Here is a 19,047-nt window from a genome sequence, read left to right as displayed (position 1 = left end):
TACGGAGAGCAGCAACAGTCCAAAGATGTAGACAAACCTGTGGGAGGCCTGAGAGGGGTCTGCTTCATGTCCTCTTCCCTTATGGTACCGGCTCATTATGTGCTTTTACCACAGTATCACAATGATCCTTAGCAGCACAGTCATATTACTCACAGAATCACGCATTCAAGCACAACACGCTGAGCTCCACACACTGCTGTTCTAAATGTATGTTAAGCATCATGCAGCAGCAACTTCCCCCAACAAATCAATTTCCTCATGGAGGTAAAGGACGGACATGAGGCCACCCACTGCCAGTGTGCTGCTGTTTGTCATCAAATCCCTTTTTTAACTGGGAACATTCACTGCAGGACGGGTTTCAAATGCCCTGATTCTGAACACGTGTAAATTGTTCCTGGATTTCACACAGGAGTACAGCAGTTGTTTCTACTTACTCACCAATAGTCAATGTTTGATCCAACTATGACGATGATCTTTGCTTAACCTCAACTCAGACCCTAAAAAGGATCTTACCAGACAATGCCGATAGACGAGAACTAAATCATGTGTATGTTACAGTGATTTATAATGTTTTTTTGGAAGGCTCTGACAATGGTGTACTGCTCATAGAGGCATCAGATCAGAAAATACAACATATTATTGTCTTGTTCGTCCATCTCTTTTCCTGTCTCTCAAGCCTTTCACTGCCTATCTGTTTTCAACCACATTGTAGGAGCCAACACGCGTCTTATGCCATTGCTTATTTACTATTACTACTATTACCATTACTATTATTATCTTCATTTCCATTTACAGCACATTTAATTCTTAATGGTTATCACTTCCGACAGTTGTCACATGGGTGTGGTTTATGGGTATGTAGGTCACCTGTGGGATGCCGTCTTTGTGTATGATGAAGAGGAGAAGAGAATTGCTCCTTTCTATTGACCGTGTGGTCCGGAGTTGGATACTGTTTGTTTTGTGTCTTTATCAAATAGATTAGATTACTTTATTGTCATTACAAAAATGCAAGCACAGTGTAACGAAATTAAGGAGGGTCTAACCAGAGTGCAAAACAGTCAGTTATATACACAATTATCAGAAGTATGTACAAAATATATGATACGAAAATAAAGGTAAATAGATGGGAAATGTATAAATAAGAATAAATACACAGATAATAATAAATACAGTGAATACAGAATTGCGCTTCAGTACAGCACACTACAACAACTAGGCAGTATGGGACAGCGTGGGGTTCATTGTCAGCAGTCTGACTGCTGAAGGGAAGAAGCTGTGCGTAGTCCTCTTTGTTCTACCCGGGAGGCTGCGGTAGCGTGTCCCAGAGCGGGTGCCACGTAGGGGGATAAACAGTGTACAGCTATGCTGGCAGGTCTGTGAGGATACACTGGGCACAGTGGTGTGTGGGCTGAAACACTTCGTACACACATGATAATGCCAACATGATTCAGCAAATATTATGTTTATCATGTTTATTTTAGTTTAAAAGGTTAATCAAAAGAACAGCTGGGGTTGATTGGTCTGTTTTGTAGGTAAAAAAAAGAATTTAAGTAAAAATGTTGGAATCACTACATACATTAAAACTTTCCTGAGTGGAAAGGGAATGTCTGTACGAATCTGTAGTTTTCAGAGGAGTTCACTTAAACCATCATGCCAACAAGAAGGTGATGCAATAGAAAATTAAGTGGTCAAGGTCAGTATGATCAGCCCTGTCTCCTAAAAATTACGTTCCCACAGAACTAAACTGCATTCTCAATTACTTTTAGCTAGAAACTTATTTTCTCCCACTTTACGTTCGTTATGAACGTATCTCAAATTCGTTTATTTTCTACATACCTTCTAAGAAACGTATTTTCTCCCACGTTACGTTCGTTATGAACGTATCTCAAATACGTTTATTTTCTACATATCTTCTAGAAATGTATTTTCTCCCACGTTACGTTCGTTATGAACGTATCTTAAATACGTTTATTATATCTTTGCCATTTAGTGTCTTGCTTATAATAATGATAATAGTCATTTATAAATATCATTTTAGAGCACACATTTGAAATCAGTAGGCGAGGCTGTAATTTCGCCAGCTCTTACTCTCATGAGCGAGGCAGAAAATAATAGTTTTAACCTGCCAAAAAGCTGCTGTGTCATTTATTGCACCTCAAACATTAAAACAAATCCAGAGTTACGTGTTTCTGTACTTCCTCTAAGAAGAAAGGACAGTAACAGAAGATCTCTGTGACGCCAGATGTGGTGTTGTTAATGCGATATGATATCCAAAAAAAAATTCAGTTTAGGATGGCCGAAGACACTACACTACCCATAATTCCCAGCTATCGTTTGGGACTACAGTCCCGTTGACAAACCCCCTGATTAATTTTCAAGCTCTGGTATTGGATGTTGGAGTGGCAGTGCGCCAAGGTTACGTCGAGCATCAAGCTCTTTGAAATGGAACGAAACCACGGCAGACTATTCAAAACTGGACTCGAACGCCCCCCCAGAACTACACATGCTGGCTATTGTGTTTCGCAACATGTTCTCTATGGCACGTCTCTACTGGGAATTGTAGTTTTAAAGACGTTTTCGTTTTTTCCCAAAATTAGAAGTTGACAGTATTAAACTGTGTACAGCCCTGGAGGTTTAGGCGATAGGAAACACATTGGTGTGTACAAATTTAAAACATGTCATTACTACAGATGTAGCACTGAATTTCAGACTCCAGCTTACAGCTTCCTGCCTACGACCTGCCTAAAACCAGTATAGAGGAATGTTAAAGAGCCTGTGACACGAACCCAACAACTGTTGTGCAATGAAATAGTGGGCTACTAGTAATCTCGAACCGTCAGTTTAAAAAAGAAAAAGCGATACCGTTCCGATAAATATCAATAATTTCGAACATCGCGGGAAAATTCCTTCGACTCATTTTGAGGTTTTGGGGGAAGCCGGAAGTGACGTCAATGCGGGAACGCTTCACTGTGCGGCGAGAGAGCCAAACACGGACAAAGTGTGTTGTCATGCCTAGAAATGGTGAATTACTGAGTTTAGGCACGTTAATAACGTTTTAATGAAGTTGACTACAGTATATTCATATTTGTCAGTGCTTTCATGTCAATTCGGCGAACATAAACATAAATGATCGTGGTGAAGATGATGATTAAATTAGGATTAAAAATCGGTAGTGAGAGCTGCTGAATTTCCTCCCGTCGGATGTGATATAAAAACAAATCGATTATTTTTGTAAACTCAAGTGGATGAAACTACATTTATTAGTGCTTTCATGTCAATTCGGCGAACATATGATACATTAAATGATCGTGAGGCTGATGATTTAAAAATCTTTTGTTTGAGCCGGTCTGCATTTCCTGATGAGAAAACAAACCTTAGCTTTTTGTAGTTGCAGTCAGTGGTGTAGTGGGCGTTGGACGCGGAGGTACGCCGTACCCCCACTTATTTGAAGCATGATTTCTTTTTTTAATAGTCTAATACATCTAAAATCATTGCCAGTGTTATCAGTTGCAAGTGTGTGTTTGTTGTAATAATGACGAAAACATAACAGGCAGATTTCACAGTAATTATAATAAAAACGTAGCTCAAGCATTTATGCAACTTGATTTGAAGCGTGTGTGTGTGAGGGGCAGAACTGTGTGTGTACGGTGACCAGGTGTCCCGCACTGTGCGGGACTGCACACACCACATTTTTATTATTTGTCCCGCGTCCCACACATTGAGACTATGTCCCGCATTTGAGTGATAGTCGCGCAGAAAGGCCGGATCGGTTCGCTGACAGCCGGCACCGCCCTTTATTATTATATTTTCTAAACGGCATCATGTAAGTTGCGCTGACAGGCGACATAGAGGTCCCCAAGCACCCCCCCCCACGAACGAATCCCGATGGGCCGGTACCGAAGTGGGCCGGTCGGATAAGTCACTAGCACATCCCCCACTCCCCCCGTTGACAATTTACTAGTTGTACCGAAGTGGGCCGGTCGAGAGTCCCGGGCTGATTTTTAGTCCCAGTCCACCACTGGCTACATGACCGTATGATCGCCCATATTGACGCACCTAATTCCTAAACTGCTAACAGATACAAAATAAACCGATCCTTCAGCCTCATGAGCTCTCAGACACGTTCAAAATTAAACTGTCATCGCTGTCTGAGCTTGCTGCTGTGTGCGCCATCGTGTGTTTACATGCAGATGCTGGGATCCTGAACGGTGCAGCTGGAGCGCTGTGCCCGCATTGACGTCACCCATAATTTGGCGGGACTTGAAGAATCCCCGAGAAGATCCAGGAAATGGTCAACATTGAAGGGCAGATTAATGGTTATCAAAGTACAAATATCCAAAATCAGTTCAGTAACGGTTTTCAAGGGGACAATATTTACTCAAATTGATGGGTTTGGATGATGGGGGAAAATCGTGTCACAGGCTCTTTAAGCCCTCCCACTATTTTCCAAGAGGGCGTTGCCAGATTTTAAATTTCAGGTTTTAACCAGGAGATGACGCTTCATTCACAAATACAGAAAGACAAGTTTCATGGACTTTCAGTTGTGTTTTGAAGAGCATTTGAACACATCAATATTTTAGATCAACTAAAGTATATCTAATCTTGTAATTCAATAATATATAGTCTTTATATATTAAATAATCTTAATTATAATGTAAATGTTTACATTACACTTCTTTATTTGTTATGCTCATACTTTTACCTTTACAATCGTCTGCTTTAATATGCAGTATATTTTTTGTATATTTTTGTGTTTGCTTCCTCCTGCTCCCTTTCGGACACATACTGTATGATTTATTATTATTATTAATATGAAGATATTATTAAGATAAGATGTTACTTTATTGATTGAACATTTTAGTTTAGAATGTGCTGTCCCACGGTAATTCAGAAGGCTCACAGGTCACATTCCGACCATTATTTAAAACAATAGGTGCTTTCACACCGTCTACAGTTTGATTTGTATAGAGGGAGCTCTGTGGCTGAATGTCCAGATTAGGTGTGGCGCATTTATCATAGGTGATCAGAGCTAACTGCCTGCCGTCAGATTTCATTTAAAAAACAGATCTGATTTTAAGACTACTTCAGCGCTCATAAAGAATGATAAGAATAAGAATAATGTGTATTGAACTGGTTTCATTCATTAGTGAGTTTATTTAACACTAGAACCGCCAATCGGGTCAATTTGTGTGATGTGTGTTGTGTGTGTGCAATGTAACTTTTTTCTTCAATAAAATATTAAAGTCTCCCAGTCCGTGACTTTTCCTGAAAGTGTGTTATGTAGCACTCTATGTTGTTAAAAATTGCATTCCAATAGCGGGATTTGACAGGTTTAGGTAGGCCTATACAAAAACATCTGGCGGTTCTAGTGTTAAGGTAATTAGGTACAGTAGAAGCCCTTTTTTATCAGTAACGAATTTAGCAGTTGAACATAAAAGTCAACTAACTGAGGGTCACTTGCAATGAAAGTGTTGTGTCTAACTGTAAGCTTGTCACTCAGAGTAACCTACAGTTAATTTAGCTGCTGGAGAAGAAAGATCAGGGGGGGAGGGGGGGAGAGAGCTGTGGTTGATGGGCCATTAGTTGTGTAAATACACAGCTAAGAGCTGCCGTTTCATTCAGACTGTTTTAAAAACGGTAACAACGGACTATTGTGTAGTCCGGTGTAAACATTTTCTAAATCCATAAAAGCATTTAAATTAATATTGGGAGTCATGTCGTTACTTTGTTGAGAATGTGGCCATGTAATAAGCGGGATAATTTGCAGCGACTTGTTCCTTATTGGGAAAATAACACCCGTCATGTGTGTGTAGAGGTGTGTGTGGTCAAAACACTTTCATGAAGTGAAGGAAGTTTTCCTTCTATAAAACAGCTGTGGGCAGCAGTGAGTGTCACTGACATGAATTCATAGATCAAGGCAGACTGGTGCAAACACTCTCCTGTCCTGCCAGGCGACACGCCCGTTCTAAGCTCTAAGCCGTGTCCCTGACTCCTCACATCCCCAACAATTGTATTATGTTGTTACATCGTTTCAGATGTTATGTTTCAGTTGTGCTCTGTCTATGTTCAGTGATGCAAACTTGTCACCTTTCGGCGAAATTCGCCGTTTTGAATCCAGAATAGGTCGTTTGTGTGATTCATTCTGCAATAAAAATATTTTTGGGGTATGGGGGGGTCTGGGACCCGGAGTAATCTGCGGCCGTGAGCTGTTATGTGCCATCATGACACGCACGGTGTTCTTTTTTATATATATTATAATGAAGTGCGAGCTGTGTGCTCGAGTCTACCTGCCTGTCGGCTCTGCTCCACCGAGATGATGGTCTAGCTTCAGCAGCTACATTACCTACCGGTGCGTTCGTTAATATTAACTGTGCGTCCGGAGTCACTGTGGCACAGACTGGACCGCTGGTGAACAGCTGTTAGAACGGGCCGTTCAGGTGTTCAGAACAGAGCTCCCTGTTGGAGCAGCAGAGCGTGATGTGAACTGAAAAGTTTTTCTGTGGCAATATTATTTAAGGAATCGTTGAGCTAGCTAGCTAGCATACATTGTCACTATCTGCTAACGTTAGCTTTAGCCTTCTATTTCTAATAGTTTTTTTCATAGGCTATAAACAGAGGTGGTATAAGTATATTGTACTTGAGTAAAAGTAGAAGCACACAGATCTTGTACTTGAGTAAAAGGAGAAGTACTCAGATCTTGTACTTGAGTAAAAGTAGAAGCACTCAGATCTTGTACTAGAGTAAAAGTACTCAGATCTTGTACTTGAGTAAAAGTAGAAGTACTCAGGTCTTGTACTTGAGTAAAAGTAGAAGTACTCAGATCTTGTACTTGAGTAAAAGTAGAAGTACCAGAGTGTTGGAATACTCTGTTACAGTAAAAGTCCTGCATTCAAAATGTTCCTCAAGTAAAAGTAGAAAAGTATTCTCATCCAAATGTAGTGAAAGTAGCGACAGTAAAAGTAGTCATTGTGCAGATTGGTCCATTTCAGAATAATAGATATGATATGTTTTATAATGATTGATCATGAAAGTGTTCTCAAAGCTGGTAAAGGTGCAGCTAGTTTGAATGACTTTGTATACTGCAGGGTAGCTTGTGGATTTGCTCCAGGTGGAACTAAAGTCTGATTTAACACTAAATATTTCACATCATTCATCCACATCTGTAAAGTAACTAAAGGTATTAAATACATGTAGTGGAGGAAAAGTACAGCATGTACCTCTGAACTGTAGTGGGGTAGAAGAACAAAGTAGCAAAACATTGAAATACTTAAATAAAGTACAAGTATCTCAAAATTGTGCCCAAGTATAGTACTTGTTGAGTTTATGAACTTAGTTAATTTACACCATGTGATTATAAAGATAGAAAGACTAAGCCTTGCACAGAGGCATGAAAATACATTTCCAAAATGCTCAACAGTGCTGCCAAAATTATAAACTGACTGCTACACAATTTAAAATAAATGCTTTTATATATTTCTATTAGATGTGACTCTTTGGCGTTTCTGTTATTATTAACACTGCTGCTTTTGTTGTTCTGCTAATATCCTCTGTTATTCCTCCTTTTAAAGCCGATATTCTGTGGGGTGGGGGAGCCGGGGGCTCGGATCCTTGTCACCTTTTTCATACCTGATGAGTTTGCATCCCTGTATGTTAAAAAGCCTCAGTCACCTTAATTCATGTAATAAAAACATCTCAGGTCAGTAACACTCAAAGCTAAATGTGCAATACCATGTTCAGCTATGTTACTATTTATAATGTTATTGTTGTTACATCAGAAGATGTACATATTGTAATGATTTCTTAACTTACAGTAGGCTATTTTTTACAATGTGTGTTGGAAGGATTTATTAAATTACTATGAATATTGTCATTGTCGAAGGCTTTTAGAGAAGGGTAAACGATAAGCCTGAATTACATAACATTTTATACCTAAAAACATAAAAGCCACAATAAATGAATCACAATTATGTTAGTTATTTTTACCTCCTGTATTGCTTTCAACCCACCAGCTTTTATGGTGTTGTTACGTCACTAACTGTAAGCTTGTCACATACAGTCTATGGTCACTCAGAGTAACCTACAGTTAATTTAGCTGCTGGAGAAGAAAGATCAGGGGGGGAGAGAGTTGTGGTTGATGGGCCATTAGTTGTGTAAATACACAGCTGAGAGCTGCCGTTTCATTCAGACTGTTTAAAAAACGGTAACAACGGACTATGTTTCTTAGCGGATGCATGTCAATTTAAATCAATACATACAACTATTTTTTAAATCAATAAAAACATTTTCTAAATCCATAAAAGCATTTTAATTAATACTGGGAGTCATGTCGTTACTTTGTTGAGAATATGGCCATGTAATAAGCGGGATAATTTGCAGCGACTTATTCTTTATGGGGAAAATAGCACCCGTCATGCAGATCAGGATCCCTCCGCCACGCTTTGGGATCCTGATCGACGAGGCTCCATTCAAATATAAATATTTTTTGTGAATTACTGAGTTTAGGCTCGTTAATAACGTTTTAATGAAGTTGAATACAGTATATTCATATGTGTCAGTGATTTCATGTCAATTCGGCGAACATAAACATAAATGATCGTGGTGAAGATGATGATTAAATTAAGATTAAAAATCGAGAGCCGGGCTGCATTTCCTCCTGTTCGTTTTTTTCGACTAAACAACATTATTCTGTTAAATAACAACATGGTGATGTTTTGTAAATTATTACATGTCTCTTATTTAGCACAGAGTATGATATCCGTGACATATGGATCTTAACAAAGTTCCGCTGTACATCCAGCGTACTGTATCTGACTTTATTTCACATGAGCTCCAGTGTGGAACTCCACTGCACCCCCTGGTGGATCATTGATCCATTGCAGCTGGCTTCCTTATAATTACATTTATCTATCACGGGGGCGGTCTCAAGTCAAGCTGGAGGTTTTCCCTTGAGCGAGGGCAGATCACGTACCAATCACGGCCCTCGCGTTTCAAACTGTCTGAAATGAATCGCTACATCTGTAAAAGGATGAAAATCGCTTGTATCCATAATGGGCAGCTTTAATATATACCCACATGACAGCTCATGTACTCCACTACAATTCAGAGGTTAACCTGGTATTTTTACTCCACAACATTTATTTTATTTACTTTGCAGATTCTGATTAATGATGTGAAATATAAACAACCCTTAAAGCAGACTTTAGTTACACCTGAGTAAAATTCAGGGATAGGTGATTGTCAAGTGCCAACAATCAGGAGAGATATTTGATAGTTGGTGCTTGAGAAGACTAAACATTTATCTGCAGATCTCTATAAAGTATATTAATTACTCGTTATTCTCTTCTAATAGTTAATTAAAGACTGTATAATGGCTATTTTGCACATCCCTTTCAAGATTTCAAGATTTTCTAAGGTTTATTGACATATCATATACACAACTACAGTGTAGTTATGCAATGAATGAAAAGCGTGGGTCACAGGTTCCTCAACAGTGCATTACAAGATATCTACCAATATGTGTGTATACCTCCACCATTTAACTGTCAAATTCTGCACATTTCTTATAATATCTACATACATTAGACTAGAGTATCACTAATGTGTATAATACAGTATCAGTTAAAATAAGTGCTTCATAACATTGCAGGAAAGCAATATATTAGACGTTAAGTACTTTGTCAGGCTTAATATTTATCTGTAGATGTACCCCCAAAGCTTTTTTCTTATTTGAAAGAAGACCTTAACCTAAAGTATTCTTTAATGTGTTAATAAAGGTTAATTCGTGTGTCTCTTTTGGACATCCTCCTATTAATATTGTTGTACATCCAGCACTAAACTGTTTTATTGTAGAGATCACTTATAGTATCTTCTTGATTTTTTATATTCTATATTTCTATCATTGACCTTCTACTCTCCCCCTATGAACGTATGTACTCTTAATATTTTTTTCATCAAATAACATTATTCAACAAAAATAACATTATTCAACAAAAATAATTCAATAACGTCCTATAACCACTAGGCGGTGCACACAATGTTCACACAGCATACTAATAATAACTTTGTATTATTAGTGTAGGACACTTATGTATGTATAACATCTACAAATGTTTAGTTTTATTCATGTTTTCACATAATTTTACAGGATATTGCTATACTATTTCTCATGTTTTACTTCTACACATTAATATCTGATTTGTAAAACATCACAGACAGAAAGGTATATCCGTCATTTAATGGTAAGCTATTGAAATTGTGATTCCATAGATGTGTCTGCCATCACCCAAATCCCCTGACTATTCTCTCAACTCAGTATTTACATTCTTATATTCAAAGGCAATAAGTAATATCTTTAAAAACTACAAGTCCTTTTATATCAGCTGTGCACCATTTACGGCTAAAAGGCATGCTAAAAAGCCCAAGATTATAGAATTAAACGAGAAAATAAAAACAAGGATAATTGTGTGTTGTTGTTGAGTAAATAACATTTAGAAAAGAATAACAGATTTTCAAAAATACAGATTTCATTATCTTGAGGCTCTAAGCCCCATTTATTTTCCTCACAGACGGGAAAAAAAGTCAGAAATGATACGATTTAAAATAAAAACAAATAAATAAAAAGATAAAACACTGTCATGTAATTTACGTTAGAATAAATAGAATGGTTTTGAATAATAGAGGAGAGAAAAATCTACGTCACTTTACAGCCCCGCCCACTTTTGGGGAAACCACCGCTGTCATTTGAACGGCGATCAAGCCTGAAGCCACAGAGATCTTTTGTTACTGTCCTTTGTTCTTAGAGGAAGTACAGAAACCCGTAACTCTGGATTTGTTTTAATGTTTGAGGTGCAATAAACGAGACAGCAGCTTTTTGGCATGTTAAAACTATTATTTTCTGCCTCGCACATGAGAGTAACAGCTGGCGAAATTACAGCCTCGCCTACTGATTTTAATTTAACCATATATCGAGCCCGATTCATAATTTCAAATGTGTGCTCTAAAATGACATTTATAAATGACTATTATCATTATTATAAGCAAGACAATAAATGGCAAAAATATGTAGAAAATAAACGTATTTAAGAAACGTTCATAAGAAACGTAACGTGGGAGAAAATATGTTTCTAGAAGATATGTAGAAAATAAACGTATTTGAGATACGTTCATAACAAACGTAACGTGGGAGAAAATACGTTTCTTGCTAAACGTAATTGAGAATGCAGTTTAGTTCTGTGGGAACGTAATTTTTAGGAGACAGGGTTGGTATGATCCATCATCTGGGGACCATGAGTGTTTGTACAAAAGTGTCATGGCATACATCCAGAAGTTGTTGAGATATTTAAAAAAACATCAAGGTCTGCTGAGTTAGTTGGAGAGTTTTAAAAAAAGTTAGTAGGTAGACTTTTAGTTAATAAGTTGTTTTACATAGCGTTCCTTCCTTTACTGTACCACTACTGACTAACATGCCTAGAACATAAAACATATACTTTGTGTCCTGCATTGTTAGGTATTCCTTGTACTGCAGCCAGTGCTCTAGTGCGCTAAAACTGTCAAATACATTCGATTATATGTGTGCTCCTTGGTGTCCATGTCGGAATACACCACTCTATCCCTGATGTGAATCAAGCTTCATGACTGGTTAACAATAATAACTATAAGTCAACAGTGTCTAATCCTTCAGTGTCAGCAGTCTTACCTCTGAAGAGTCAGGATGCTGCCCAGGTTTCTGTACAGAACGATCCCGGTTACAAACGTGGAGGACTCGTCTGATTCTGTTTGGGAAGAAAGAACACACACAGAGCAGGAAGGTTAATGTCGTGGTTTCAGGAGTGTTGGAAAGACTAACCGGTTCAGTCTCTGCTGGCTCACAGGCCTGCTGCAGAGGAGAAGCTCAGCCACTCCTCCAGCCCCCAAGAGCTCTGACACTGGAGCTGGCCTCCATGACTAGCTATGAACACTTCCACAGCTTCACAGCCTGACACAAACACACAGATACATACACGAACAACTGACAAATGATTTCAATAATCTCTGTAGTGACAGATAGTAGCAGCGGAGCCTGACACTGGTCTCACCCAAATAATAAAATAATAAAACAAGAAAGGAGAATGGACTAAACTCCAGCGGTGGAGTAAAGACACTGAGTGGATACACAGAGGTGCTTATCTCAACATGTTTTAACTTTCCTCTGGGCTCCCAGTCCAGATAACAGTAACAATATCCAATCGTTTATCACATCATTATATGATGTCTAATAATGCTCAAATTTGGGATTTGAATCAAATCTACTTTTAATTTACACACATGCACACAGAACAGTATTACTGCATTTAACCCATCCCACTATTTGGAACTGTAAAAGCAACCATTCAGATACCCAATGTAATTTGAACAGTACTAAAAGTAACATACGTCTCTACTGTTAGCCTATGTAAAGATGGATATTGATAAAGTTACAGAATGCAGGTGAAATGATTGTTAAAATGACAGGCATACACAGAATGACACACCAGAGGAGTCTGGTGTGAGTAGATTTGGGCTGATTCCAATGGAACTGAATGAAATGGCAGTAGACAGAGGGATGGACTGATTGTGTTCTCAATGTACTGACCACTCTGTCAATAGGGCTTTCACATCAACAATCCTGCTAACAGACAGCAACTAGCATGGCTAATCTCAGGTCAGAGTGTATTGGCCCACTTTGGTTATCTATTCGTTTGGCACATGCTGTACATAAGTCCACATGGCCAGCATCTAGTTAAAACCCTAAACACTTTGTTAAGAAAGTAAAAACAGCAACTTATTTTCCTTCCAGAAAAGTGAAAGAAGGGACAGTTTGGACTTGACTGAGTCAGCGCATTGGGTCTACATCATACTGCCTTCAGGTCTCCTGTAAAGGCTGTAACTCACAACCAACACCTCTTAAAGGTTATGTTTTTTGTTTCTGTTTAACATCACACAAACTGGAACCCACTTTGACTAATCTTACTGCACGCAAACTTGTTTGATCCAGTAAATATAAAGTCTTTCAGTGTCCTGCAGCTCACCTCCCCCTGGCCATAGGCAGAGCTGCTGAATCACACCTGCCTCAGTAGATGTGCTGTCTGATTGGACCGTGCCATTCTCCTAAAACCCAAGGGGTGTTCAGTTCCCAGAGCAACTTCACCCTAGCTCCCCTTCTTTTAAATAGGCTTCTCTCCCCTGAACTCAACTATTGACAGGGCAGCATGGTTATTAAAGGTCCCTATTATACTGTTTTGCATCAATATATTATAGGTCTCAGATATACACAAAACATGTCTCTGAAGTGTTTGTCTGAAACACCAAACATATCATTGCAGCATCCCAAAAACCCCTCTGTTTCAGCCCTGTTGCACATGTTTATGTATGGGATATGACAAGGTGGATTTGGCGTAGTAGGCGACCTTTAAAATGTGCAATTTGGAGAGGAGATCAGTGTGTCTCGGTTCGAGGAGCACTCAACTCGGTTTAGTTATGCTTAGGTTCTATAATCTTTGTTCATTTTATAACCCATCGTAACAATATTGTATACTTTGGGTAAATAAAATAAATGATCACAATCTTTACTTGCACTCCTCAGGTCCCTCACATCATCCAATGACCTGGCTGCCAGGCTCACTTGAGTGGCTTCAGAACATATGCACTATCGTCTCATTCACAATCCCCAAACATCTACAGGACTCTCACACTATGTATTGGCTGCTCTGCATCTTGCTGCAGCCCCCTGCAGATGAGCCCCCTCTGCTGCAAGACAACAGAGTAGTGCCAGCATCAGAAGAAATGTGTCAAAAGTTGACTGCTGGACTACGTAAAGGCACACACAGCCCCGGGGCAAGGAGATGCCTCCTCTTTCTGGGTACAGTGTCAGAGGCGAAGAAAACACAACTCCATCTGCCGGGCCATTTGAAGACATCCAGCTCTTCTGCTCCAGCACACTGTGGCAGCCTGAGAGCGATCAGCTTGCCAGGCAGAGGCTCCCAGGCAACAGCTGAGCTCCCATGGGCATCAGGGGGGAACCAAGCAAGACGTGTTAGTGTGTGTGAGGAGGATGGAGTGTTATGTGTCCTGCTCATCCTCTCTTTGGCGGGCCAATCCAATATGCTCAGCCAGATTGTCTGTGCCCAACAACACTAAGCCTGGAGGGACTTTCCTCAGTGATTCAATAAGTTATATGTCTGCGTAGGAGAACTGAAACAGTCCCTAGCCAAGTGTCTGTCGATATCCATTTGCTCGTAGTGAGAATGGATACTTGTTTGCATATGCTGTGTGAATATGCTCATGCATTTGGTCATGCATATGCTTCATTACTCACATGACTTCACACAAAAGCTCATTTTCATGACTAGGCATAAAGTCATTTTCACACATTATATCTCTTGGTCAAATTGCTGCTTCAACACACTTCACTTTGCAGATAGAATGTGCCGGATTCTAAACCAGTTAGTGGTGAGAGAAAGTGGACTAGAAAACCTTTTAAAAAGTGAGTGTGCACTTGTGCTTACCTAATATACTCCATTACCTCCTAACAGTAGCACACATGCCAAGAGCGGAGTAAACATCATACAAATGTAACTTCTCCGTCAGACAGGATTTTCATCATGAACTTTGCAGTAGTTTTCTCACATTGCCTCCTAATGGAGGCTTTAACAAAAAAACTGAATTTTGGTCAAGTTTAAAACTAAAAATACAGATGAATATTTCACTGTCTCTAAATTCATTTAACTTGTACCATCGCATTAGTATATTTTATTATATCGTTATGCACTTAGAAGGAACAGCACATGAAATCAGCATCTTTGGAAAGGAGGGGCTTATTTAGGAGAATGCCAAGTGTCTCACAGTTGAATTGTAACCCTCTTAAAGGTTTAAGCAGAGTTTTGGCTAGTTGCACTATGTAGTAGCCCTTTTCTTTACGATTGTTTAACTTTGTGCATTTCTAGAAAGTCGAAATGCGTGTTATTAGTGCTGCATACAAAGTGCTTACATAATTGGCTTTACAAATGCTTAATGAAAACAACATTTCTCAGACTTAAAGAGTCCCCATTATGTTTTTGGAGGTTTTCCCTTTCCTGTTGTGTGTTATAGGTTTCTGTGCATGACATGTCCTCTTTAAAAGATGCACACTGCGGTGAGGAACACTGAATACACATTTTAACTTTAATACTAAGGCCTCCAGTATTAAAGTTAAAATGTGTATTAATTAATATTAAGGCCTCCAGCCTCTCTGAAGAACCAGCACCTTACCGTGGTAGAGAGGTTTGTGTGCCCTGATGAACCTGGGGGCTGTGTTGTCTGGAACCTTGTGTTCCTGGTAGGGTCTCCCATGGCAAATTGGTGTCAGGCAAGGGGCCAGACTAAGATTGGTTCAAAAGACCTCATGAAAGACGACACACGAAGTGAGGATACCCGGCCCGGAGGAAGCCCGGGGTCCCCCTTCTGGAGCCCGGCCGGGCACAGCCCGAAAAGGCAACATGGGCAACACCTCCGCTTCTCCGTCCCGCGGGCCCACCAACTACGGGAAACAGCGATGGGGTCGGGTGCGCTGCCAGAAGGGTGGCAGTGAAAGCAGAGGGTCTCGACGGACCAGATCCGTGCGACAGAAGCTGGCTTTGGGGACGTGGAACGTCACCACTCTGGGGGGGAAGGAGCCGGAGCTTGTGCGGGAGGTGGAGCGTTACCAGTTGGATCTGGTTGGGCTCACCTCTACGCACAGCGTCGACTCTGGAACCTTACTTCTGGATAGGGGTTGGACTCTATTCTTCTCCGGAGTTGCTCAAGGTGTGAGGTGCCGGGCGGGTGTGGGGATACTCACAAGTCCCCGGTTGGGTGCCTCGTTGTTGGAGTTTACCCCAGTGGACGAGAGGGTTGCCTCCCTGCGCCTGCGGGTTATTGGGGGGAAAACTCTGACTGTTGTGTGTGCTTCTGCACCAAACAGCGGTTCAGAGTATACGGCCTTCTTGGAGACCCTGGAAAGAGACCTGTATGGGGCTCCTGAAGGGGACTCTTTAATCTTGCTGGGAGACTTCAACGCACATGTGGGCAATGATGGAGACACTTGGAGGGGCATGATTGGGAGGAAAAGCCCCCCTGATCTGAACCGGAGTGGTGGTTTGTTACTGGACTTCTGTGCTAGTCATGGATTGTCCATAACAAACACCATGTTCGAACATAAGGATGCTCATAAGTGTACGTGGTACCAGAGCACCCTAGGCAGAAGGTCCATGATCGATTTCGTTATCGTATCATCGGACCTGAGGCCATATGTTTTGGACACTCGGGTAAAGAGAGGGGCGGAGTTGTCAACTGATCACCATCTGGTGGTGAGTTGGGTCGAGTGGCGGGGGAAGCCTCTGGATAGACCTGGTAAGCCCAAACGTGTAGTTCGGGTGAACTGGGAACGTCTGGAGGAGGCCCAAGTTCAGGAGGCCTTCAACTCACACCTCCGGCGGAGCTTTTCGGGCATTCCTGTGGAGGTTGGGGACATTGAACCAGAGTGGTCAGTGTTCAAAGCCTCTATTGCCGAAGCCGCGGCGGGGAGCTGTGGTCTCAAGGTCTTAGGTGCCTCAAGGGGCGGTAATCCTCGAATCTCCTGGTGGACACCAGTGGTCAGGGAAGCCGTTCGACAGAAGAAGGAGGCCGTTGCAAGGTACCAACAGGCCCGAAGGGCAGCAGCCTCAGCCGTGGCCGAGGCAAAGCAGCGGGTGTGGGAGAAGTTCGGAGAAGACATGGAAAAGGACTTTCGGGCGGCACCAAAGTTGTTCTGGAAAACTGTCCGACACCTCAGGAGGGAGAAGCAGGGAACCATCCAAGCTGTGTACAGTAAGGATGGGAAGTTGTTGACCTCAACTGATGGACTGTTAGGGCGTCGGAAGGAACACTTTGAGGAACTCGTGAACCCGACAACTCCGCCCTCTATGTTAGAGGCAGAGCTGGAGTATGACGGGCGAACACTAATCTCCCGGGGGGAGGTCACTGAGGTCGTCAAACAACTTCACAGTGGCAAAGCCCCGGGGGTGGATGAGATCCGCCCAGAAATGCTGAAGGCTCTGGGTGTTGAGGGACTGTCATGGTTGACACGTCTCATCAATGTTGCGTGGAAGTCGGAAACAGTACCGAAGGAGTGGCAGACCGGGGTGGAGGGTGTGTGCCAATTACAGATGCATCCCACTACTCAGTCTCCCTGGGAAAGTTTACTCTAAGGTACTCGAAAGGAGGGTCAGGCCGATTGTCGAACCTCAGATTGAGGAGGAACAATGCGGATTCCGTCCTGGTCGTGGAACGACGGATCAGCTTTTTACTCTCGCAAGGATCCTGGAGGGGACCTGGGAGTACGCTTATCCGGTCTACATGTGTTTTGTAGACTTGGAGAAGGCGTATGACCGGGTTCCCAGGGAGTTACTGTGGGAGGTGCTGCGGGAGTATGGGGTGAGGGGGTCTCTACTCAGGGCCATCCAATCTCTGTACTCCCAAAGCGAGAGCTGTGTCCGGGTCCTCGGCAGTAAGTCGGACCCATTTCCGATGAGGGTTGGCCTCCGCCAAGGCTGCGCTTTGTCACCAATCCTGTTTGTAATATACATGTATCGGATTTCGAGGCGTAGTTGTGGGGGAGGGGATCTGCGGTTCGGTGGACTAAGGATTGCACCACTGCTTTTTGCAGATGATGTGGTTCTGATGGCTTCATCGGTCTGCGACCTTCAGCACTCACTTGATCGGTTCGCAACCGAGTGTGAAGCGGCTGGGATGAGGATCAGCACCTCCAAATCTGAGGCCATGGTTCTCAGCAGGAAACCGATGGACTGTCCACTCCAAGTAGGGAATGAGTCCTTACCCCAAGTGAAGGAGTTCAAGTATCTAGGGGTCTTGTTCTCGAGTGAGGGAACAACGGAGCATGAGATGGGTCGGAGAATCTGAGCAGCGGGAGCGGTACTGCAGTCGCTTTACCGCAACGTGGTGACGAAAAGGGAGCTGAGCCAGAAGGCAAAGCTCTCTGTCTACCGGGCCATTTTTGTTCCTACCCTCACCTATGGTCATGAAGGATGGGTCATGACCAAAAGAACGAGATTGCGGGTACAAGCGGCCGAGATGGGTTTTCTCCGCAGGGTGGCTGGTGTATCCCTTAGGGATAAGGTGAGAAGTTCGGTCATCCGGGAGGGACTCGGAGTTGAACCGCTCCTCCTTCGCGTCGAAAGGAGCCAGTTGAGGTGGTTCGGGCACCTAGTTAGGATGCCACCTGGGCGCCTCCCGAGAGAGGTGTTCCAGGCACATCCAGTTGGGAAGAGACCAAGGGGTAGACCTAGGACCAGGTGGAGGGATTATATCTATTCGCTGGCATGGGAGCGCCTTGGGATCCCCCAGTCAGAGCTGGTTGATGTGGCCAGGTAAAGGAAAGTTTGGGGCTCTCTGCTAGAACTGCTTCCCCCGCGACCCGACCACGGATAAGCGGGAGAAGATGGATGGATGGACTAAGGCCTCCACTGGTGTGTGAGTAAATCCTTGTGGAGAGACCACGCAGAAAAACAACATCAATCATTGAAGTTTGGAGGTAAGTCTTACCTGTTGCAGTACATTTGAATAATATATAAACACCACAAAGGTGGACAGATGTATTGTCACGGTTTGAATGATTGATTGTGTTTTAAACTGCATTGTTCCTTAAGTGCCTCATAGCAAATGCTCTGCAGCTAATACAGAATGACAAGATGTTGGGATTTTTCTTTGCAAAAGTTATAGACACAATTTTTATTTTGCACTTTAAATATAAACACTGCAATAACAAATAGAGATGATTGAATGTAGGTACACTGTACACTGTAAAGAGAAGGCACATCCCATCTGTCCTGCGTACCCCCAAAACTCTGACACTTTAAATCAACACATGTCTCTCTTTTCTCTTGTAGCTCACAAAGTAAGCCATTGGTTTTGTTTTGAAAAATGCTTTTGCATGGCATTTCAAGGGATGTGAGAAGGGAGCCATCAATCCATGTAAACAAAGCATCACAGTGCTGTTTCAACCCTGTAAGCACGTCC

At 41.9% G+C, this 19,047-nt stretch overlaps 1 protein-coding gene across 1 annotated transcript in view; it reads right to left on the bottom strand.

Moving 5' to 3' along the window:
• The window catches only part of adgrb1a (adhesion G protein-coupled receptor B1a), a 247,092-nt gene that overhangs the window by 49,495 nt on the left and 178,550 nt on the right, over window positions 1-19,047 (bottom strand). Inside the window, exon 15 of the mRNA XM_079640839.1 lies at window positions 11,696-11,771. Within this exon, the coding sequence (XP_079496965.1) occupies window positions 11,696-11,771 (76 nt within the window). The remainder of the gene's footprint in view (window positions 1-11,695; window positions 11,772-19,047) is intronic.

The sequence above is a fragment of the Notothenia rossii genome (assembly GCF_949606895.1).
Source record: "Notothenia rossii genome assembly, chromosome: 7".
NCBI classification, from domain to species: Eukaryota; Metazoa; Chordata; class Actinopteri; order Perciformes; family Nototheniidae; genus Notothenia; species Notothenia rossii.
This window is presented reverse-complemented; position numbering and strand designations above follow the sequence as displayed.